The following is a 22,579-nucleotide window of genomic DNA, read 5'->3' on the forward strand; positions in this document are numbered from 1 at the left end:
AGTCCCTCCTCACCTAGTTAAAATAGCAACCTCAGTGACTCTCAGCGCGGCCTCCCAGACACCTTTCTAGAGAAAGCTAGAAAGTCCTGGAAAGCTAGAAATTCCTGAAAAGCGTCGGTGAGCCTGCACCCCCACCAAGCACCTGCGGGCAATCAGAGCAGCCCCGCAGGCTCGGCTGCACTGGGCGCGTGGGCGGGGCTGCGCGCACGTGGGAGTAAACTGCGCAGGCGCGGGCCCCGCAGCACGCGGCAGCTTTGAGCGTCCGAGGCGAGGTGAGCGCGGGTGGAGCTCCAGGACCTCCGGGCTGCGGGGTATGGCAAACGCCAGCATGAGTGGGTAGCCTCAGAAACCAGTCCCGGGCCAGCGCCCTTTCTTCTTTTTCTGGGTCAGGCGGCCCCGGGCGCCCGGGCTCCGGAGCTCGATTTTGAGATGTCTCGGGCGTGGGTCGTTGGGAGCCGGAAGTCCAGAGCTGGACGTTGAGGTCGGGCGTTACGCTGGGCGGGCGTTGGGCGGGCACAGGCGCTGCACGTTGGGGACAGGCTGGAAGGGCAGAGACCCCGGGGCCGTCCCAGAGCAATGGGTGTGGGTGGATTCTGTCTGGGTTATAGGGAGCCAAGCCCAGGAACTGGGATATGGGCAGGGGCCCCGTGCACGGTTTGGAAACGGCGCTTTTAAAGTGTCAAAGTGTATGTGTGTGTTTTTCCACACTCGAAGACTTGTGGATTCAGTGCTTTGGTTGAAGTCACAGCTGGAGTGCCAGCTTTATAGATTCTTTCCCTAAACCCTTTTGCCTCCTAGAGAATCAGTAGGGTCACCAGGTTTATAAAGTGAGATGACTAACTTCTGCTGGGTCACTCTTGGCACTTGCCTTGCCTTTCCTAGACCCCAGGTGTAAGTAAGTTTCTCTATTAGGCCTCCGGAGTTAAGCAGACTGCAGTAGTCTAAGTGGGTATATCAGGTGGGTGCTGGGCCCGAGTCGGGTATGGTGGATGGGAGGTGGCAACTATTCCCATCTACTAGTCGCTTGCATTTAAAAGTAATGTACTTTAATCATAAGAGTACACCTATCTTAAACGTGCAACCCCTCCTGGTTCATGGTTTACCACTGAAATCTAAAGGATAACAAATTCAAGGGCAGCAAACGAAATCTTGTAAACTTGTTCCTCATGACACAAAGAAAGCTTGGGGAGTATGTAGTGTGATAGAGTGATTTTTCCGGCATGTGTATACATGAGTGCGCGCCTGCGCATACACGCAACTATGCGCGTGCCCGTCCATCCTTGACCCACAAATGAATTGTTTGCTGCTCCTTGCAGGGAGGAGGGTGTTAGAAAGCAGCCTCCCTTTCTTTCCCTGGGTGGTTTAAATCCTTGCCCCTTGTCTAATCGTCACGGTAGTATCCAGGAGGAAGTTACTGCTTCTGCCTGCATTTTATAGTTGCTGAGTCCTAGAAAGATGAAGCAGTTTTAAGGAAAATAGCATAGCTAAATGAGGAAGGTGGGGCTTGGGCCTGATTTCTGCTCAGGCTCGTGGTCTACCGAGCTATTGGCTTTTACAGCTCTAAAATGTCTCTCCTGGAATGCACAAAGTCACCAGGAAGGCAAGAACAAACTTGAGAGGAAAGGCGTTGGACCTGCGAGTTTCTGAGTGCACACTAATCCTTCCATGCAGGACCTCTCTAAGGCCTAGGCTCTGAACTGGAGGGAGAAGACCAGGCTAGTCATTGTCTGTAGGGATGCCTCCAGCCACATAAGAAGGCACAAAGATGGACTCTATGGGAATAAAAAGTCAGGGTCTTCTACTCATGTGCTCAGAGCATGAGAGGAATACAGGCAAAGTAAAGGGCTCGTCCTCCCTCCAGAACTATTCCATTTAATTCACTTTTTTCTTTCGATTGGCAGTTCTATACATTTCAACACATTGATTCGTGATTCTGTTTAAGAAATTTGAGTGCCGTTCAGATCTCCTCTGTTAGCTAAACCAGCAGATAATTACTTTGAATTCTGGGATTGTTACATTTTAATTCATCACCAGTATCTTAAATATAGTGTGTTCTGGACTACTGGAGAAAGGCCCAAAGCTGAAGAGCACTGCACTGGCTGCTCTTGCAGAGGACCCAGGTCCAACTCCCAGCACCCTCACAGCAACTCACACCCGTCTGTAACTCCAGTTCCAGGACTTGTGACACCCTCACACAGACATGCATGTCTATAGAACACCAGTGCACATAAAATAAAAATAAATTATATGCTTTTTAAAACAGTGTGTCATAGAGAAGTTATTGGTGTGGTTAGCCCAGGAGATACCATGGCCCTTCAGAATTATTTGTCAACTCTCCTTACTCATGTCTATCAAGAGTCTGTAAGCTGGAAGTCACAGAATTACACTGCTCGAGATTCAGTGGGCGACATGAGACAGATCTAAGTGGTGTCAATTGTCTTGCAGCTGCTGTTTAGTTTTTACCATGTCTGCATGCCAGTCCTGTGACGTGGAGGCCAGAAGGCAGCTTGCATGACTTAGTTCTCTCCTACCAAAAGGGCCACAGGGATCAAACTCCAGCCATCGGGTTTGGCAGCGAGTGCTTCTAAACTGCTGAGCCATCTCCAGCTCCTAAGGCGTCTTTTTGTTCGCTGGTGTTCTCTAATGTTAAATTCCCCTTTAAAGGGTTATGTTGTCCTGATTGTGGTGGTGGTGGTGATAAGTGCATGTGTGTGTTAATATGTATAGAAAACAGTGTGTAATGATTGAGGAGCTACATGTTATAGAAAGTCACGTGGGTGACTGTTTTATTGGAACTCTCAGCTGCCCTGGCTCTAAGCACTTAAGCATGATGGTCGCTGCATCGTCCTAGTCAGGGAGGACGGGCTCCTGCTCACTGTCAGGATGTATCTGGAATCATACTCAGCTGTAGGTCATGATGTGTGTGGATCTCTGACAATAAACGTCGAGTCATGAGCAATCTAGGCTTTCATCTGCAGGTGAGGAAGGGCACAGGATGTCTGAGTGTTCGCAGGTCAACACATGAGTAAGAGAGTTGCAAAGAAGACAGTTTTACTTATTTTTAAACAGAATCTCCAAATAAAAGTATGAAATTGTATAAGTCCAAATTTGTATTGCATTGGGAATTCCTGAGTGGGATGGAGTGAGTTCAACCAAAGTAGTCTGTCTCCCTTGGACAGACCTCCTCCTAAGCTGAAATCTGTTTGCTGCTTACACTTTATAGTGATTAAATAGTAAGGAAAATTTGCTAATAAGATGGGTGCGCTTGTGTACTTTACACAAGGAGCTAAGTCACACCGAATGCTTACACTGCACCCACTGTATGCTAGTGTAACTTTTATGACTTGGTTGATACTGTGGCTTTATGATAGCCAATGCTAAATGCACTGCTTTAAGTCACACATAGTAAAAAAAAAAAAATGGCAAAAGCATATTTAGAACCATTTCGGAAACTGTTGGAAAGTCTCTAAAACTCTAGCCAAAATTTAAGATATTTTATGAAACTCAAGTTTTAGCTTAAAAAGCAATTTTTTAAATCAAATAGCTCAAAGATTTACTACTTTCATATACTTAGAGAAATAAAGAGAGGGAAATACCAGAAGTCTGTTTTAACTAAATCATTTATACATCTGCAAAGGCAGAAAGGATTAGAGATCCTGGAGGGTAACAGCAGTCTTGGGCTGCGTTGAGGTATTGTGGGCATTCAGTGTTTGGTGGCATTGCCAGGCTGAGGTGTTCACAGCATGGACTGCCCAGAGTGTGCGTCTAGGATGGAGACTCCGTCATGCTCATGGTGCAGTGCGACCAGAAAGTCTCTTGGAAATGCCTTGGGTTGTCTGCATGTCTGAATCCGAATTAGTGCTTTGGATGCTGCGTGTTCAGAAAACTTTGTGTTGGTTTCTTCATGGACCCCACATTCATTATGTATTTATTGTCAGGGTTGTACTATAGTATTATCTAATTTAAAACAAGTAATAAAATGGACGTTTTAGGACACAAAAGGGGAGATTTTTCTGCGGTTTGTTCAAAACCATCTTAAGTAACATTTAGCTTCTGGCTTCTCCTTCTGAAGGTGTTGAGGGCATAGGCAGTCTCAGCTGTGTGTTATGTGTCACTCTGCTAAAAGGAGGAGCTGCTGGTGCATTTGAGCAGCTTTGGGCAGTGAGAATACTCCTTCAGAGTGACAGGTAAACCTCAAGCCAGCAGTGCCCAACAGCTCTGCCTCCCAGGCAGCTGCAGCCGCTCGCTGTAACACAGAAAGCTTCGCGCAAGTCAAGCTAATCTTCAGAAGAAGCTATGTGCATAGATCCTTGAAAGAATTACATTTTCTCCAGTTTATGAAGTTCAGCTGGAGACTGTCAAAGCAGAATGCTTGAGCAAACCAGACAGAATAGGTGCCAGCTGAGAGGAATTGAGAAGGTGGTTTGGATGGTCAGGCAGGAGCAGAGCCAGGGTCTCTAGGCAAGCGGTAGTTCTGCTGGTAGGTGAGTCGCCGTGGTGTAAGGTAGAATGCAGAATGACATTCTGATGCAAGCAATAGACTATATCATACTCCACCAGGGAGAGGCTGGCTTTATATAGGGAAGAGTGTTTTCAGATGTGAGAGTTCTTTTTTGTTCCTGGTACTTCAAGAATTTCTCATGTTCTTGAGTTGGTGTAAATGAATTGGCCAAACCTGGAATTTGTACTTCTGAATAAGGAAATATTTGTATATTGTAGGCCAGATTTTGATATCAAGGTTCAGTCTGCTTGGAATTGCTGATGGGAGTTACCTGATGCATAATGTTTGAACAAAGTCACCTGTGCTTATAGTTCAGCTGCTTTCACAATTAAATTCACCTCTTAAATATATTTCTTTTCTCAGACGTCAGTGAATGTTAAATTACGCCTAATATGATGCCACGGAATAATCTGGAAGCCTCTACTTGTAAAATGGCAGAGTCATTTAATTTTGAGAAGAAGGAAAGCAAGCCCCCGCCCCAGGACCCTCTCAGAAGTCCTGTAGCTCAGCACAACCACCCCAGCTTCAGGCTGAAGAGCCCAGAGAACGGAAATGCAAAGAACAACTTCTTGCTTTGTGAACAAAACAAACAGTATTTAGCTAGTCAGGAGGACAATTCCGTGGTCTCTTCAAACCCTGCCGTTGTCAATGGAGAAGTAGGTGGGTCCAAAGGAGACAGGAAGCCGTCACCAACAGGTGAGTGGGAACTGCACTCTTCCAACTTGATTCCCATGGACGCTCTGACTTGGTTTAACACAGAATGCACTGGGATAGCAGAACAGCCAGATGACTGCAGAAGCGTTCTCCCACCCAGTTATTATTTAGACAGAAAACCAGGTAATAACCTTGGCTTCGTTAATCGCAGAAAGGGTTGCACGGGGCGGGGGATGACCACAGATGAACTTCCCAGTCAGCGATGTAGAAAGGACAGTGTGTGGTGGTTTTAACGGCATTACAGAAGTTGACCTAAAATTACCTTGCACATAGCAGCCCACAGACACATAGTTACCATGTTAATATCTTCATGTGATTTGCTCTTAACGAATGTGTTTTTTCATGATTCTGACAGCTTGTTCTTTAAGGAGAGGATGGCCTGGTAGGATTTACTTTCTGGATGTATGAGATGTGATATTTTAACGCTGTGTTAACCCAGTCCTCAACATGACCCTTGGATTCTAGGAGGCCCTTAAGAAGTCAAAACTAAGGATATGTGAACTACATTTACCTCACAGCTCAGCTCGTCGGGTACCAGCCTAGGCTAGTGGTTGTTGAATTTTTTCATTCCATAAACTAATAAACAAAACCCAGATATGCCAGTTTGGTAAAAAATAAAAAAATAAAAACCTTCAATGGAACAATAAAAATTACCATGTTAAACCTTAATACTTTGTAGAAGTAGCTTTTTGTAATTTTTGCAAGGAAGAAAGGATTACTCCCAATTTCACTTGAGGTGTTAGAAAGCATAGGGTTTCGACCTAAGAAGGGTGCCTGGCCTCCCTCCCTCAGACTTAGCTGTTTGCCCAGTGCTTTCTCACAGCTTGACAGAGTGAGTTTTCCACTGCATAGGCAACAGGAAATATTTATCTTAAAAAAAAAATGTTTAGATAAATTAGAATCCGAGGAACAAGAACCTGCCACTACAAGCGTAAGTGCTTCATGCGTGGTGCAGCTGACCCAGCGAACTGCTGCTCTCCAGCTGGGCAGCAGGCCACTCAAGTGTGAGCCGACTTCGGGTCTCATGTAGCTGTGCACACTATTGTGGTCTGGGGCTCTATACTGTATTAGCATTAACATTTTAAAAATATATACATTTTATTAAGAATAAATAATTTTCATCTAATATATTCTGAACATAGGTTTCCCCCCCCAGCTCCTTCCAGATCCTCCCCACCACCCTACTCATCCAAATTTACATCCTTTCTTTCCCTTATCTCTTCAGAAAACAGGCAAACAACCCAGAATTTAAAAAAGAAACAGCACAAAAAACCAGAAAACTCAAAACACAAAACCAAAAACTATAATGTACAAGCAAAAGATTAGTAAGATCAAAGAACAAAATAAAACCCAAATCGCAAAGCCACACTTGCAGAATTCGCTTTGTGTTGGCATGGACTCCCTGGCTTGGGGCTGCTCTCACATGTCAGCTGGACTCCACTGGAGAAAACTAATTTTCCTTTGTAAGTGGGTATCAGTTGCAGAGAGGGAGACTTGGTTAGGGATGGAAGCTCCTGCTCACTAAGCCATCAGTGCTGAGCCCACATTTGGCTTGAGCTTTGCCAGGCCCTGTGCCTACTGCTACTGTCTCTGAGTGTGTGTGTGTCTGTCCTGCTTCATCTGACACTGTGTCTTCCGTGTCTCCCATTGATTCTGGCTCTTAGAGTCTTTCCACTTCCTCTTCCTTACTGCAGTCTGAGCCCCGAGGGCTTAATCTAGGACCAAATGTTTCAAAGTCTCTCCCTCTTGCAGGTTGTCAGTTGTGCAGCTCTTGTTAGTTCCCACCACTGACAGGAGGTTTCTCTGACAGTGGCTGTTGAGGAGCCAATCTGTGAGCATGGCAGAGTGTCACTAAGAATCATTTGATTGCTATGCTCGTTTAGCAGAACAATAGTATTGATTTTCCCCAGAGTCCATGGCTTTTCTACCTTCTTGGCCACCTCAGCAGTGTCAGGCATGGGTTCTAGCTCACGGAGTAGGCCTTGATGCGCTCTGAGAGTTGGTTGGGTATTCCCACAATACATCTGTGCTACTTGCATCAGTGCATCTCAGATGTCAGGGTTGCAGCTGGGTGGTTGGTTACCTCTCCCCTCTGGTCATGAGCAGAGTGTCTTGTAGTCCCATGAGCACTAGTCAGTAGGGGTGACGCTCTAGTGTGGCACCACCTCAAGTTCTCTGTGTTCAGTAGTGTGTAAGTGTCGTCTTAAGGAATTGGGCCTTACCAGCAATTGTGGAAATTAACCAGTAGCCTTGGCAGTACCCTGAGATATCTGGAGGTACTCATGGGGTCTCTTTGGCCAATGACTCAATTAGATGTAATCTCTTTCCACAATTGGGGGCGAACATGGGGCATTGCCTCCCCTGCTATTTTTGGTGGCTCCATTTAGATTTCTTTCACTATATGTATTTTAAGAAGCCTTTACAGTAACAGGTTTCCATACAACCCTTAAATGGCCCTGAATGTTAGCTGTCCCGCCTCTTACCCAGTCCTCCCCTTCCCTCTCCTCCCCTCCCCTTCCCTCTCCTCCCCTCCTCTTCCTTTCCCTTCCCTGTTTAATCCTTCTGTGTATGAGCACTAACTTGAAATGTGCTGCTTAATCTGTGAAGACCGTTTGATGCTCCTTTTCCTACCTGTGAGGCTGGGATCTTTTTTTTTTTTTTTTTTTTTTGGTTTTTCGAGACAGGGTTTCTCTGTGTAGCCCTGGCTGTCCTGGCACTCACTCTGTAGACCAGGCTGGCCTTGAACTCCACCTGCCTCTGCCTCCCGAGTGCTGGGATTAAAGTCGTGCGCCACCACACCCGGCTTAAGATACTTAGTTCACCTCATGGGTGGCTGGTGGAGAGGAGCACACAGGAGTCCTGCCAACTTGTTAGACCACACATTTAAAAACTGCAAAATAGAGTTCAAAAGGAATGACCTTGTCTACTTTCTGACCTGAGAAAAGTTTACAGTAAAACTTAGTTCAAGAAATGAAACGCATCTCTGTGATCCTAGCAAATCTTACTTTGAGCCAGAACGCGGAGCGCGTCACGCGCTTAGTTATAGGGTAGCCGGGAGGTTGTTGGGGATAGCACACTGTTTGGACGTCACTGAGTTATGCTATTTTCCATGATCAGAAGTGAAAAGCAGTAATTGGCATTTAATAGGAATTGTGTTTCCTCTCTCCCAGGAAATCCAGTGTCACCATTAAGTCTTGGAAAGAGTTCACCTCCTAACCAAGTAAAAACTGTAAGTTTCTTTTCTGCATTCCAACACTTTCTGCACTATTAAAGAGGCATAGGGTCAGTCAAGGTCTGTGATTTCTCTAACCTAGAACTTTCCTTAGGAAAATGGCTTTTTTTTAGAATAACTGTAGATCATTTTGTCATGTTCAGAGTGTGGCCTGTGTAACCTTTACCCAGTGTCCTCCAGGATTATAGCCATCACTAACAGAGAACATTGCCATCATCACAGGGCCCCTAGGTTCCTTTCTGTGACCACCTCCGTAGGTTTTGCCCCTCCTTGAACATTGGCAGTAGCTGATATGTCCTGAGTTATACACTTGGTCACTTTGAGAACATTTTCTAAGTGGAATTCTATTGCAAGCTTCTCTCTCGTAGCAATTCCTTGGTGATTGGGCTGGCTTGATTGTTAAATATTAATATTTTGTCATGAGATGAAGAGTCAGGGATATGCAGTATTAATTGGAGAAATACTTGTCATTTGTCCATTATCTAGGTAGTTCACTTAGTAGTTTTGGTTTGTTTTTTTCCAAAACACAGGGCTTCTCTGTATCTGTGGGAGTCCTAGAACTCACACAGTAGACCATGCTGGCCTTGAACTCTTTTGTTTTGCCAGCTGGTTTCATTTATGGTTTTTGTTTTGTTTTGTTTTTTAAGCAATATATTTAATTTTATATGTGTATGGTTTTGCGTGCATTCATGTGTGTGTGAGGTGTCAGATCACCTAGGGCTTGAATTAACAGTTGTGAACTGCCATGTGGGTGCTGAGAATTAAGCCTAGGTCCTCTAGAAGAGCAATCAGTGCTCTTAACCACTGAGTCATCTCTTCAGCCCTCATTCAGGTTTTAACTGTTAAGTTTTGAAAGTTCTTTTTATGCTTCAGAATCCAGGTCCTGTTGTTTGTTTGGTGAAGCATGATCGGCGCAGCCTTGCTCCAGCCTGCACCTCACCTCAGTTCTGAAGGAGGCTTTTGTCAGAACAAAAGGCTTCATTTAGGAGCTGGCTGGCCGGCCGGCCAAAGTCTTCACGTGCACATTGGACTTGGGAATTAAGATTGCAAACTCTTTGCTACTCTAGATTACTCAGACATGTTCTTTTTGAGAACATTTTCAGAGTTTTTTTTTTTTATAATTTGATCTGTTTGAGTTTATTTTGTAGAAGGAGCTTCAGTTGAGGTCTCTCGGTCTTGTGTTCTGCTGTGGGTCAGGTGTTCTGCTGTTGTGCTGTTTGTGGGAAGGTTAGCTTGTCTAGGTTGTCTGGGAATTAGTCAAGTCAGTTGAGGATACATAAAAAGTTGTAGATGCCACAGATCTCTTCTGTTCTTCATGGCTTCCCACTTATTTATCTGTCCTTCACCAGCACCATGACTATGTGCCCAATAAGTCCTGAAATTCATTAGTGTGTTCATCCACAATGCCAGATAAGTCCTGAAATTTCATTGAGCCACTCAACTTTATTTTGATTTTCAAGATTATTTATTCTAGCCATTGTAGTTTGCTTGCCTTAAGATAGATTGATTAGAATGATCTTGTCGCTAACGTGGAAACAGTGCTCTTATGGATTGCATTAAATCTGTACCTGACGATAGTGAGTTAGGCACCTCTTCTGTATCGAGTCTTCTGACCACAGACCACACGTGTCTCCATGGCGTTGTCCCTGATCACATTTGCTGTGCAGTTTTCAGTTTCTGTGTTAAGTCACTTGTTAGATTTATGCTTAAGAATCATTTTTTGAGGGATTCCTTACATTTGTGTGTCCCTGAATTCATTGCTAAGAAGCAGAAATGATAGAGCTTTCCAAACTTAGCTTGCATCCTGTGACTCTGTCAAAGTCAATTTATTTTAGGAGTCAAATGCATTTACTATGCTGATTCATACAGATCTTGTAATCTATTTTGTGGGTTTATTTACTATGTTAATTAGCTAAGCGGCCTTACGTCTCTGAAGTAAATACCATGTGTCATGGAATAAGTATTCTCTGCTGTTTCCTGAAAAGGAGACTGACTCCATTATTGTTATTGTTGAAAAATTTGGTGAAAACACCCTGGCCCTTGACATTTCTTTGGGGGGCTCTTAAACTGTGGTTTGCTTATAAATGTCAAGAGCCAGTGTGTCCTATGTAGTCAGTTTTTATGTGTGCAAAGTTGAGTCTGTTCTTGAGTGGCTATGCGGAGTTTGTAGGGTGTGTGATGTCAGTTTCAGCTCTCCTTTCTAAGCTCCCGGCTCCTATGGGTGCTAAGCACAGAGAACACAGGCCTCTGAGCTGTGCCCCAGCCCTCAACTCTTTAAAGTTGTGGTTTTATTTACAGCTCAGCCTACAGTCTTGCTGTTCTGTGTTCTGTTAGCTCTTGAGCAGAGTGTGTGTGTTCTGCCCTTGTTCGTACGGTGGCTATTGTGAGTCCCCTGAGCCCATTGACTGCGCGGTGCTAGCTGGTTCTCTGTCCAGTTGCATCAGTTGTTGAGAGAACATGGCTCTCCACCTGTGCTCACTGATAGCCTTTCTCTTCTTCCCATTGTGGACCTCTGCTGTTGACTGCAAACATGCCTGTGGCTGTGAGGTCTTCTTGTTAGACTGACTGGTCATATAACGTCCTCTGTGAAAATTATCTTTTCTCTGTAACCTTTTATCCGATAGTAATATGCTGTCCCCTGGTCTCTGTTAGATAATATTTATGAGCTAATAATATTCTATGTTTCCACTGCTTGAATTTCTCATACAAGGTGTATCTCAGTGACATCTCGTTAACCTGTTTAATTCTTATCTCTGCCACCCATGCTCCCCGCCCCATTCTTGTGAGTTAAACACTTCATAACTTCAGTTTGATTGGTGCGTATCTCTGAGTAGCTTTCCTAGTGGTTACTGTAAGTTTTATGTTACATACATACAACTGAGAGAAGTCATCATCTCACCGACTTGAGTGTAGCTGCTGCCTAGTCTGCTTCCTTTCAGAGCTGCCCTTACGCTTGTTTTGTGTGCTAAGTTTAGGGTTTTGACTGTATGGAAGAGAAGAGCAAGGAAAGTCTTAGCAGTGAGGCAGTCCCACATGCAGTGCTGGAAGAGACCTTCTAATATTACTGTTCTTTGTTTCATAGAAGCCCAGCAATAATGTGACTCCTGAAAAATCAAAAAAATCTCACAAGTTGTATGAGAATGCCTTGTCCGTAAATAATCCAGCACTCTTCAACTCTTTAGGACCACCCCTTCGGTCGACAACCTGCCATCGCTGTGGCCTGTTTGGTAAGCAAGTTTGCTTTTGATGTCCACAGGGTGATATATACTCTGGTGATCCTGAACCTATGAATGGCTTAGGTAATGCCCAGTGCCCGTTATTCATCCCCGGAGGCCGCTGCTGCTCTTACAGCCTCCTGTTACTCCTGCTCTCTCACTTACTACATTTATGGTTTTAAACAAAGACGATGAGTCCTGAAGTGCACAGACACACATCTTATCACGACAGAGAATGTTTGTCACCTCAGAAGCTGCTTTCCTATTCCTTCCCAGCATTCTACCCCCGAGGCAGCCATGTCACCAGTGGAATTACAAAGCCATGGGCCCACTGCTCATTTGCATTTTACTTCATTAGGAATGGTTTCAGACTAACCTGTCAGTGATGTACCAATTGTTTGTGTTTGTTGAGAGATAATAGCCATTGTATAACTGTATCATAGTATTTCACAATTTATTTTCAAAAATGAACAAATGGCTATACACCTTTGCCAAATAGAATGTGGTGTTTTGGCAGTTTGTCTGTCCCTGGTAAGAGATATTGTGTTCATGTCTAGCTTTTGGTTCTGGCAGTCAGAGCTCCCAGCACCTTTGCCCAGCTGCGTACAGTGTCTGAACCAAAGGTCTTAGGAACCCTCAGTCCTTTAGAAGAGCAGTCAGTGCTCACAACCATGAAGGTTTCAACTCTCCAGTCCTTCTCTGTAGCTGGATATTGCTATTTTGTGGGTTCTCTTTTCTTCCAAACTTCTCCACTCTTTTTCCACCCTTTCAACCCCCTAGCACTAGATGGGAGAGAAGAAAGGATAGAGGGGAAAGGGGACAACATTATGATGAGACTATGTCCTGCTGATTAGGGACATCGAGTTCCTTGGAGCAAGTTTGAACTTCACTGTCAGGATATCTGATTTCTTTTTCTTCTTTGTTCTTTGCACATGACTACTTAACAAACCACAACCAACATCCAACAACCAACACTACCCCCAACCAACCAATAACCCACCCACCTCTCAGGGGCCCTAGCACATATATAACCGTCTAAAAAGTCCCCAGAGTTCCAAACATCACATAATTGCAGAGACAGTCTGCAGCTGGCAAAATCACACCTTTGCTGAAAGGGGAGGAAAATCCTAGCCAGCTGTTGCAGAAAGTCTGAAGCAGCCCCAACCCCACAGCACACCTGGGATTACAGTGAAAAGATGGAATGATTTCTGTTTGTTTTAAAGAAACCAAAACGGCCAAATAGTTAGTATCCTCTTCTGTAATGCCTGAGACTGAGAAAGACTGTGCTCTACAGGGTCTCTGAGGTGCTCCCAGTGCAAGCAGACGTACTACTGCTCCACAGCGTGCCAGAGGAGAGACTGGTCTTCCCACAGCACCATCTGTAGACCTGTACAGCAAAGGTTAGCACTGGTGATTTCATTCTTTGGGGACAGTGAGCACAGGCAGTTCTGATAAGTGAGGCTTTAATGACTTAAGCAGGCCCAAGTTATGTACACGGCATTGCATAGCAAGATTTAGGACTGCAAATAATTTTTTTATTTTAGATTTATTATTTTGTGTGTATGTCTGAGTACCTCATGTGTATCTGGTACCGGAGGGAAGTGGTGAGCCTCCATGTGGGTGCTGGGAATTGAACCCAGGTCCTTTGCAGGGACAACAAGTGCACTCAACCACGGAGCCTGCTCTTCGTCCCCTCAAACACATTGTTAATGACTGGCGCCTCTTTGTGCTCTGCTTGTTGCCCACCATGTGTGCACTCCTGGATGCTAATGATGTCATCTGCGTAGTGCAGCAGGAAGCGTGGCTTGGAAGTAAACATGTTGTAATCGAATGGATTTTCTAGTTTATACTAGTTGTCTATGGGATGTAAGGATTGTATTTTACAGACAGGGATCCTTGCCAGGAGCCTATCCAGCCTGGAATGGCCTTGAAGTGGGACACAGCGTTGGACATGGCATTAAAGAGGGATGGCCTCCGGCCTTCTGGCTCTCTAGCTATGCTGAATGCTTGCTGATAACTTCCACAAGATTCTGAAAACTTGCTTGCTTATTCTATGGTTAAAAATTGCTGGCTGCTTTTCTCTTTAGCTCTGTGTATTTTTTAAACATTATAATACTCTGTGTTTAAATAAGCACTAGGGAAACTTAAGTCTTTTTTACTGTTCTGTACTTCATTAAGTGCTAAAACTTAACTCTTTATTAACTCACGCTTTAAAAGTGCTAACTTCTGGTCATTAACGCATACTATTTAGCAGCAGGGGATGAAGTCGAAGGTTTTATTGATGGTGCTACCTTCTCTGATGACTCAGCCAGAAGCCTCCATGGCTAAGCTGGATTAATAACTTTTTGTGAACCAGAGAGGAATGAAAGGAAGAGAATTAAGAAGCTTTATACAGGCAAATATGCACACACACATACACATTTAAACGTTCATACTCTGGCCAGGCCTGACTGCTGTCACAATCAACTCCACAAGTATTCATGCACGCTTACATACATACACAAACATATAGACAAACAGACATAGACATTTGGATGGATGGATGGATGGATGGATGGGGCAAAGCCCTCTAAGCCAAACCATTCAACCAACAACTTTATTTTCTCTGGTCTTTTATACCTTCTTAGACAACAAGTTCTTTAGAAAATTACCTCAGAAATAAAATTTTGTTATACAAAATGGGAATTACAGAACGATATGGTTGTTAAGTTCAAAGCCGTGTTTCATTCTATATGCTCATTACAAGTTCAAAGCAACAGTTTTTACATACATGGCCTTGCCTTAACATAGTGCATACTTGGGGCTTTATCCTTTGACTTAAATGTTTTTCCTTGAACACAAAATTGTCCCAAGTCTATTTCTTTTTTTAGTATGGTTACGAAACCTCATTGTATTCCTTCTTATGCAGCCTTTACTTACTAGTCTGAGGAGTGGGCACATTCTATTCTTGATTCTAACTTTATTACATCTTTCTAGCAACTAAGGCCATGTCTAAAAACTTTCTTCCTAAAACTATTTGAATCAAATCAGAATTTCTATAGAATCATTATCTGTTTGTCTATATAGCATCACTACAAGACAGTGCATCGTCTTAGGTCTACAGAAATCTACTAAAAAGGGTGGCTCAGTACCTAGTGATTGTTACATATTTGATAATAACAGGAAAAGCATATTAATAGCAGCAATCTTTCTTCAGATATAATCTTCTCGGCCTTGCCTAGAGAAGCAAATCCGTCATAGATTTTTGTCCATGGCAGAACCATCTCAGGAAGATCACCTGCTAGTTTTTAGCTTCTCCTAGATGGCTCTGGCAGATACTGAGACGTGGGCTATTTTAGGCTTCATATTGAGGCTTTTGAGGACATACACGGCATACCCCCATAGCTCATGGCAAGTCAGGGCTACTGTTCTCCACAAGATTTTTCCCTTCTAAGTTTTGTTGATTGAGAATTTAAAGAGACTGAGATTTGTGATGCCCCTCTTAAGTTTCTTTGTACTGTGAGTATTATAATCACTTGTTTTGTTACAGTTTGAACAAGCTTGAAGATAATAAATCACCATTTGAAACAAAGGCCATTGAAGTGAAGAGTGAGGTAGGATCTTTTTTGGCATTAAAGTAAATTTTAAATGTCCTTTATAAAGATATTTTGAACTAATACATCATGTCTGTATTTATAAACTAAGCAAAACCCCTTTAGTTCCACAGTGGTGGGGTGGGTGGCATAGTGTGCCTGCTTGGGGCTTTAGGGAATTATTTCCAATCTTTCCCCAAAATGTCCTTGAGCCAGCTGTGTTTCTGTTTGAAGTAATGTGGACTATTACAGAGCCTTTGCTTTGCAGCCCCACTAGCACAGTCTCTCCATCTGGGGTCTCCATCCTAGGCCTGTCTCTCAGGCATTGCTTTCTGTTAGCTCTCTTCCATGTAGGTAACTATTTGGGCCAAAGCATTCATAATACCACTGTGTTCAATTGGCATTCACAGAAAATTCTTACTTTTCTGTGGCTGGTAGTACCTTCTACTGAAAAAAATCCTCACTACAGTATCTATGCTTATAAAACACTAACAGGTAAACATCTGAACTTTTAAATGTTGCCTGGTAGAGTGACTCATGCCTGCAAACCTAGCATTTGAGAGGCTGAGGCAGTCGATAGCTTTGAGTTCTAGACTAGCCCAGGCTACCTAGTTTCAGGCCAGCCTGCATTGCAGAGTGAGAGTATCTCAAAAAATAAAACAAAAATTCATGAAAGTGAATGGATTCATCTGTGTAACTACCTGGAGGTTACCTCCTGCCGCCCACGTCCCTGCTCTGGACCCCGCGCTGTGTCCCCTGCCTGTAGAAAGTAGCCTCAGAGCCTCCCAGCTCCTGTGGTTTGTGACTGGTGTGTAAGAGTGAGACTTTGTGACCACGGCTCCAGTGGGAGCCAGGCTGTGTCAAGGCTGTGTGTGCTTATTCCAAGCAGGTTGACTGTCCCCCGGGAGTTACTAAAGAAATAACAGCGGGTGCTGAGAGAGTAATGTTCTCTGATTTGAGAAGTCTCCAACTCAAGAAAACCATGGAGATAAAGGTACTGGATTTGCTTCACATGAGAGATCTAAAGAACTGCTGGGGGTCATTCTTGGTTTGTTGTACTTGCATTGAGCTTACAGTGTCCCTAGGCATGGATGAGATCTGATTACATCAGTAAGACTGAAACCATGCACTGCTTTTCTCTATCTTAGTATAGAATTCAAGAAACTTATGCTTTCGATCTCTCTCTCTCTCTTTTCTTTTTTTGTCTTTGAAAGGGTACAGTTACTGAGTTCAAGCACCCGAGTAACTTTTATGTCCAGTTGTATTCTTCAGACGTTCTAGAAAACATGAACCAACTCTCCACGAGCTTGAAGGAGACATATGCAAATGTGGTGCCTGAAGATGGTTATCTTCCTGTTAAGGGGGAAGTTTGTGTTGCCAAGTACACGGTTGATCAGGTAACTAACCACTCACTGATGAATTGTTTAATAGAATGCTTCAGCTTACCTCACTGGGGCCAGCTCATGACAACGGAGCTATTAGAGCTGCCATCACCTGTCTTGGGGCAAACTCAGGTCACCCTAGGCATACTCCCTCCTGCACTGGCCCACCAGGCTCTGCTGCCTCAGTCCTGAGTGGCTGTGTACACACTGCTTGCTGGCCTTCAGAGTGGCTCTGTGTGTGTAGCTGAGTATGATTGTCACCTGGGCTAGAGTAATTTCAGAGTGCTAGAACATCTGAAGAGGTCCTAATTGGACCATTTCAGGGACTTCTCATCAAAATGGTGGTGAGTTTTTGGGTGCCTCTGGAAGAAACAGGAGCCTTTGTTTGCTAGGATTGTGAGCTGTGTTTAAAGCAGAGTGCTGCACATTTCCTTCGTAGACCTGGAACAGAGCCATAGTACAAGCCGTGGATGTGCTGCAGAGGAAGGCCCACGTCTTGTACATTGACTATGGGAACGAGGAGATGATCCCGATAGACAGCGTTCACCCGCTGAGCAGAGGCCTTGACTTGTTTCCTCCTTCCGTGAGTCCCTTCTCTGTGAACCCCTGTCAGCGTCCCCGCTGTCCTCCTGGGTCACTCACGGCCAGTGGGGATGGATACCCTGGGGCTGGCTCTCCTGTTGTCCGTCTCTAACTAAGTAGCATCCCTTGTGAGTAAGTAGCTTTTTCAGGCACATCTTGCTGGCTCTATAAAAATCAGTCATTTCTGTATTTATATAATATTGTAAAGAAGTCAGAATTGATGTAAAGGTAAAATTTGTATCTAATATCTCGTTCTGAAGCTTCAGTTACCAACAGTTAGCATTGCGGCAAAAGCATCAAAGAGGGTGATATAAGCACACTTAAGATGTTGTATCTGGTTAGGACTGACAGCTTTTGATGATCATTTTCATCATGAAATACATTCTTTTAAAAACTCTCTTTAAATAATTAATTAAAATTTTCATTTTTTTTCATTCCTGTAAGTAACTTGTACAAAATCTTTCAGGCCATAAAGTGCTGTGTGTCAGGCGTCATTCCCACCGCGGGCGAGTGGAGTGAAGGATGTGTTGCAGCTGTTAAGGCCCTTCTGTTTGAGCAGTTCTGCTCTGTCAAGGTCATGGACATCTTAGAGGAGGAGGTACTCACCTGTGCCGTTGACCTTGTTCTTCAGAGCTCAGGTAAGATGTGAGTCTTCCCTTTCACCTTTCCTAGTTCCCATCTGTTTCTCCGGGAGCACCAGAACCATGGAGTGAGCCAAGTGCCCGGGGTAGAGTCATTCCCATTGTGCAGAAATGGGGCTTTGAATTAGCTGTTCGTCCACACTGTGCAATCAGATGGTTTAGCAGGCCAGATGCGGCCAATAAGAGGCAACTACGTTATTATCCTTTTACTGCCCTCGTAATGGCTGCTGTGAGCTCTGCAGCTTTACAAGAGGAGACTGAGTGTCTGTGACCTGTTGACCCCGTGCATTTCCTGCAGCAGCCTCATGGATGTGCATAGCATTAGCATTAGTGTTCAGGTGAGGAGCAGACGCAGTCGGGGATCTGTCCTTCCTCAGTGGTTTACTATCTGTTGGAAAAGTGACTCCTCAGACTGAATTACTCACGGCCTCGGATTCCAAGACACTGCGCCTTTTCTCTCATAGAAAGGACATCGTGGGTGACGTGGTAGAACAGGAGCTTATACGTGGAAATGTAGTATGAAATCTATTCTTGTTCCTTTGACATATGTGTTTCATGTTGCAGCTTCAGCTTTGGGATGTGAGTTTATGTCAGCGATGGCCGCTCTGTTTTAGGCATGTAATCCTGTGCCTTTAACGGATTTCTTTGGATAAACTGGTTAATTTAAATGTGCTTTGGAAGTGATAGCTGAGTTTTCTATTATTTGGAATTTTGAAGATGAATCTTTTAGTGAACTTTTTAGTCAAGTGATTGGAAATTTTGTTTAAATTTTAAAAAGTATGTTTTTTTGGGTATTATTTTGCCTGTAATAATTGGCCTGCTGAAGCAAAGCCTAGCCATGTGTCCCTATAATGTCTGGGACACATGGCTGACTTGTTTCTTTTTCTTTGCCTGTGATGCTTTAAGTAGTGTCTCCGTAGAGATATATTTTCTGAATCACCTTTTAGGAAAGCAGCTGGACCATGTGCTGGTGGAAATGGGGTATGGAGTGAAACCCAGTGAGCAGAGCTCCACGGAGCGGAGTATGGACCACAGTGAGTACACAGGCTCACACTGACCCATGTCAGGGCCACTGCATAAAAAAGGGGAGTGCTCACTTAGAAACACACTTTCTAACCTCAGCCTTCCCTCCTGTCTCCTCTGAGTCTGTTTTGCAGATGAGTCCTAATAGGCTCTCATAAAGGGACACTTTAGCTTGAGGGCATTCCAGTGCATGCTGCCTTAGTGTGGTTGGTTCCAGACCTGGGTTTTTACCAGTAGCAAGGAGTTCTCTGAAATTCTGTTGTGGTTGGACAGTAGTTTTTTACTGCGTGTTCATGCATGTGTGCATGTTTACCTCAAGTTTAACAAGGGAATTAGAACCACCGTGAGCATCTTGCATTTACTTTGCTTTTATGGTCTGTTCCTCTTTTACTTTGTTCTTTGAATGTAGACAGTGTAGACACTGTCTTTTGTCCAGGGTAGAGGTGATACCATGTTGATGAGTATTCACCCCAAAGACAGACTGGACTGCCCTGAATCTGCCATCTCCTCTGGCCCCCTATCCTGTACCTGTTTACTTGGTTGCCAAGTCATTGTTGGCATTCCTCCCAAATATGCTTGCTTATATCTTTTACTTCCCTCCTTCCATCTTTTCTTACCTCTGTCTCTTCTACTTATGACAGTGGGGACAGCCCTCTGTGGTTATCTTTTGTCTCCAGCCTGAGTCCTATGGCGCTGGCCCTCATTCCCTAGAACAGAAATCTTGATGAGAAACATTGAGTATTTACCCCCTACAGAAGAAAACTAAACAAATGATCAAATGATCGTCTAGAAGTTGTCGTGCTTAGGAATAAATGCTGATGGTACAGAGTAAGGAAATAGAATGAAGTAAACCTGGGCCCGTGACAAGAAAGCTAGAAAGAGCACCAGAGCGGCAAGGGCTTCTGTTTAAGGGAGTCACTCTTCAGTAACTCGGACACGTTGGGGCTCCCGGCAGCGAGAAGCAGGAGGGCCCAGAGAGGTCTGTCCACTCTGCTAAGGTTCTCTGGAGGTATATAAAGGTGGTATGGAGGGAATTTTGTGGTCCACCCAGAAAGGTTTGGGTGGGGGAGAGAAAACTCCCCTGCAAAGGGGCCTGTGAGACGGGAACTGAGGTATGATGGATGTGAGCTTGAGGAAAAGGTACAGGGGGGGGGGGAAGCATAGAAAGTGTGAACAGGGCAGGCTGCAAGTACCTTCCCGGAGCTTAGTGATGCCTGTTAAAGATAGAGATGAGAAAGGAATGGAAGGTTGCTAACTGTCCTGCACAGTCTGGCCTCAAGCCTAACAGACCTGAACCTGCTGTGCTGTCCCTAGACCTGGCTGAGACACCTTTATACCCTGCCCATGGTGGGTTGAATGAAAATGGCCCCCCAGAGGCTCATATGTGTGAGTGCTTAAACACCAGGAGTGACTCCATTGGAAAAGAGTAGAAGGATGAGGAGGCGTGGCCTTGTTGGAGGAAGTGTCTGACTGGAGGTAAGGCTTGGAGGCTTCAAAAGCCTGGACCAGGAGCAGGCATTCTCTTTGTGCCTGTAGATCAGGATGTAGCTCTCTGCTTCCCTAGCATGTAGAGTGCCACCATGCTCCCACCATGCCCCTGCCCATGATGATAATGGGCTAACCCTCTGAAACTAAGCAAACCCCCAGTCAGTCCTTTGTCAGAGTTGCTTTGTACTCTTGACAGCAGTAGAAACCCTAACGGAGACACCGTCTCTCCCTGCTAACAGACCCTGCTGTGGTGGGTGCCTCTGTCCTTCCCGTAGAAGGACTCCAAGTGCCTATCACACTTGAAGATGTGAGACTCAGAAGAGCACAGACTACTTCATCAGCTCCTTCCCAGTTGCTTTCGTGTCAGAATCCATCCAGTAGGCGTTCAGCTTGTCGGTCTAGAGTGAGACGGCATAGGTCTGTGGTGAGATTCCTTGTGTAGCTCTGTTATCTGCTGCTTTCTGTGTCTGAGTTAAAACAGTGACCCTGACCTTGGTCTTTATCTGCACAATGTCTTCTTCCTGGTTCCTGTGAGGTAGCTGTTTGTTTTGCAGACTCCTGATAGTTGATAGCTTGCTGGCTTGTCTCCTCCTGAAACTCCCACCCTTAAAGATGTGGCAGTCTTGTACGCCATCCATTTTACTTTCAGTCCTCGGAGCTATCTTGCAGTCTGAGTTATTTTTTTGTGGTGTTCAAAGTCCTTCAGATTCTGTCAGCTCTGAGCCATGTGGTACTTACGTTACATCTTCCTCATTTGAACCAACAAATGCATTTTAAGTGTAATTTTCATTAAATTGAGTATATCATTGTAGCAAATGACTTTCTGTAGGGTTACATTTCACTGTGAAGTAGGCTCTGCTCTGTGTCTCTTCCATAGGATCAACTCTAAGTTGTATTTTTCTTGGTTCCTTAGAGGCCAAATATTTTATGAGAGAGCATTGTAGTTAGATCTGGTTCTGTAGTTAGATCTGGTTCTGTAGTTAGATCTGGTTCTGTAGTTAGATCTGGTTCTGTAGTTAGATCTGATTCTGTAGTTAGATCTGATTCTGTAGTTAGATCTGGTTCTGTAGTTAGATCTGGTTCTGTAGTTAGATCTGGTTCTGTAGTTAGATCTGCTCTGCGGTTAGATCTGACTCGGTGGTTAGATCTGACTCGGTGGTTAGATCTGCTCTGTGGTTAGATCTGACTCGGTGGTTAGATCTGACTCGGTGGTTAGATCTGCTCTGTGGTTAGATCTGCTCTGTGGTTATATCTGACTCTGAGGTTAGATCTGACTCTGCGGTTAGATCTGACTCTGTGGTTAGATCTGACTCTGCTGTTAGATCTGACTCGGTGGTTAGATCTGACTCGGTGGTTAGATCTGCTCTGTGGTTAGATCTGACTCTGAGGTTAGATCTGACTCTGCGGTTAGATCTGACTCTGCGGTTAGATCTGGTTTTGTTGATGCTGTGGTTTCCTTCTTTGGTGATGCAGAATTCCCTTTCTGAAGGTCCAGCACCCAGGTACCTGATTCCATCACGGACTGTTGCCCACTCAGTCTTTGGGCCTTCAAACATTCAAGTTCCCTAGTTTTCTCCATACTTTGGTACTGTTTTGTTTCTTTCCGTGATGCCAAGGTCTTTGTGTTTTCTGACAAGGTGCATTGGAGGACGTTGGAAGAGTGACAGCTGAGAACAAGATTGTGACAGACAGAAATGCCCTGATCCCCAAAGTGCTGACTTTGAATGTGGGTGATGAGTTCTGTGGCGTGGTTGCCCACATCCAGACACCAGAGGACTTCTTTTGTCAGCAGTTGCAGAGCGGCCGTGAGTCCATTTTCTTAGTTTGTTGTGTCGCCAAAGTGTTCCCTGAGACTCAGCGTGCCCCCCTGAAGACAAGAAACGACATTTCTGTGTCTGAGGTATGCTTTGTGTCCACAGACAAGCTTGCGGAGCTTCAGGAATCCCTCAGTGAATACTGTGGCCATGTGATTCCACGCTCTGACTTTTATCCAACCATTGGGGATGTGTGCTGTGCTCAGTTCTCAGGTGAGAATGGTTTTACATACAATTGGGTAAAGCCCCAAATCTTTGATTCACACCGATTAGCCCCACTTGGCCTTGAATGATAACATGCACCAGTGATGTCCTAAACAAGTCCAGTCAAACTAGATCAAAGCAGTGTGGTGTATGCTTCCCACGTCACGAGCCTGCATGTACGGTTTCTGTTGGTCCCTTACTGTTATATGGA

General features: G+C 44.5%; 1 protein-coding gene across 10 annotated transcripts in view; it reads left to right on the plus strand.

Moving 5' to 3' along the window:
- The first annotated feature begins 228 nt into the window (after positions 1 to 228).
- The window catches only part of Tdrd1 (tudor domain containing 1), a 47,313-nt gene continuing 24,962 nt past the window's right edge, over positions 229 to 22,579 (plus strand). For 5 of the 10 annotated variants that reach the window (XM_021152232.1, XM_021152238.1, XM_021152242.1 and 2 more), the window contains exons 1-13: positions 419 to 481; positions 4,865 to 5,197; positions 8,386 to 8,444; positions 11,530 to 11,674; positions 12,957 to 13,062; positions 15,192 to 15,255; positions 16,121 to 16,228; positions 16,449 to 16,631; positions 17,056 to 17,199; positions 17,665 to 17,836; positions 18,787 to 18,873; positions 21,988 to 22,155; positions 22,270 to 22,377. In XM_021152232.1, the coding sequence (XP_021007891.1) occupies positions 4,894 to 5,197; positions 8,386 to 8,444; positions 11,530 to 11,674; positions 12,957 to 13,062; positions 15,192 to 15,255; positions 16,121 to 16,228; positions 16,449 to 16,631; positions 17,056 to 17,199; positions 17,665 to 17,836; positions 18,787 to 18,873; positions 21,988 to 22,155; positions 22,270 to 22,377 (1,648 nt within the window). In that variant the 5' untranslated portion in view covers positions 419 to 481; positions 4,865 to 4,893. Of the gene's footprint in view, positions 482 to 937; positions 959 to 4,864; positions 5,198 to 8,385; positions 8,445 to 11,529; positions 11,675 to 12,956; positions 13,063 to 15,191; positions 15,256 to 16,120; positions 16,229 to 16,448; positions 16,632 to 17,055; positions 17,200 to 17,664; positions 17,837 to 18,786; positions 18,874 to 21,987; positions 22,156 to 22,269; positions 22,378 to 22,579 lie in introns of those variants that run through there. The other 5 variants (XM_021152234.1, XM_021152233.1, XM_021152239.1 and 2 more) reach the window with 5 other exon arrangements.

Source organism: Mus caroli, chromosome 19 (genome assembly GCF_900094665.2).
Source record: "Mus caroli chromosome 19, CAROLI_EIJ_v1.1, whole genome shotgun sequence".
NCBI classification, from domain to species: Eukaryota; Metazoa; Chordata; class Mammalia; order Rodentia; family Muridae; genus Mus; species Mus caroli.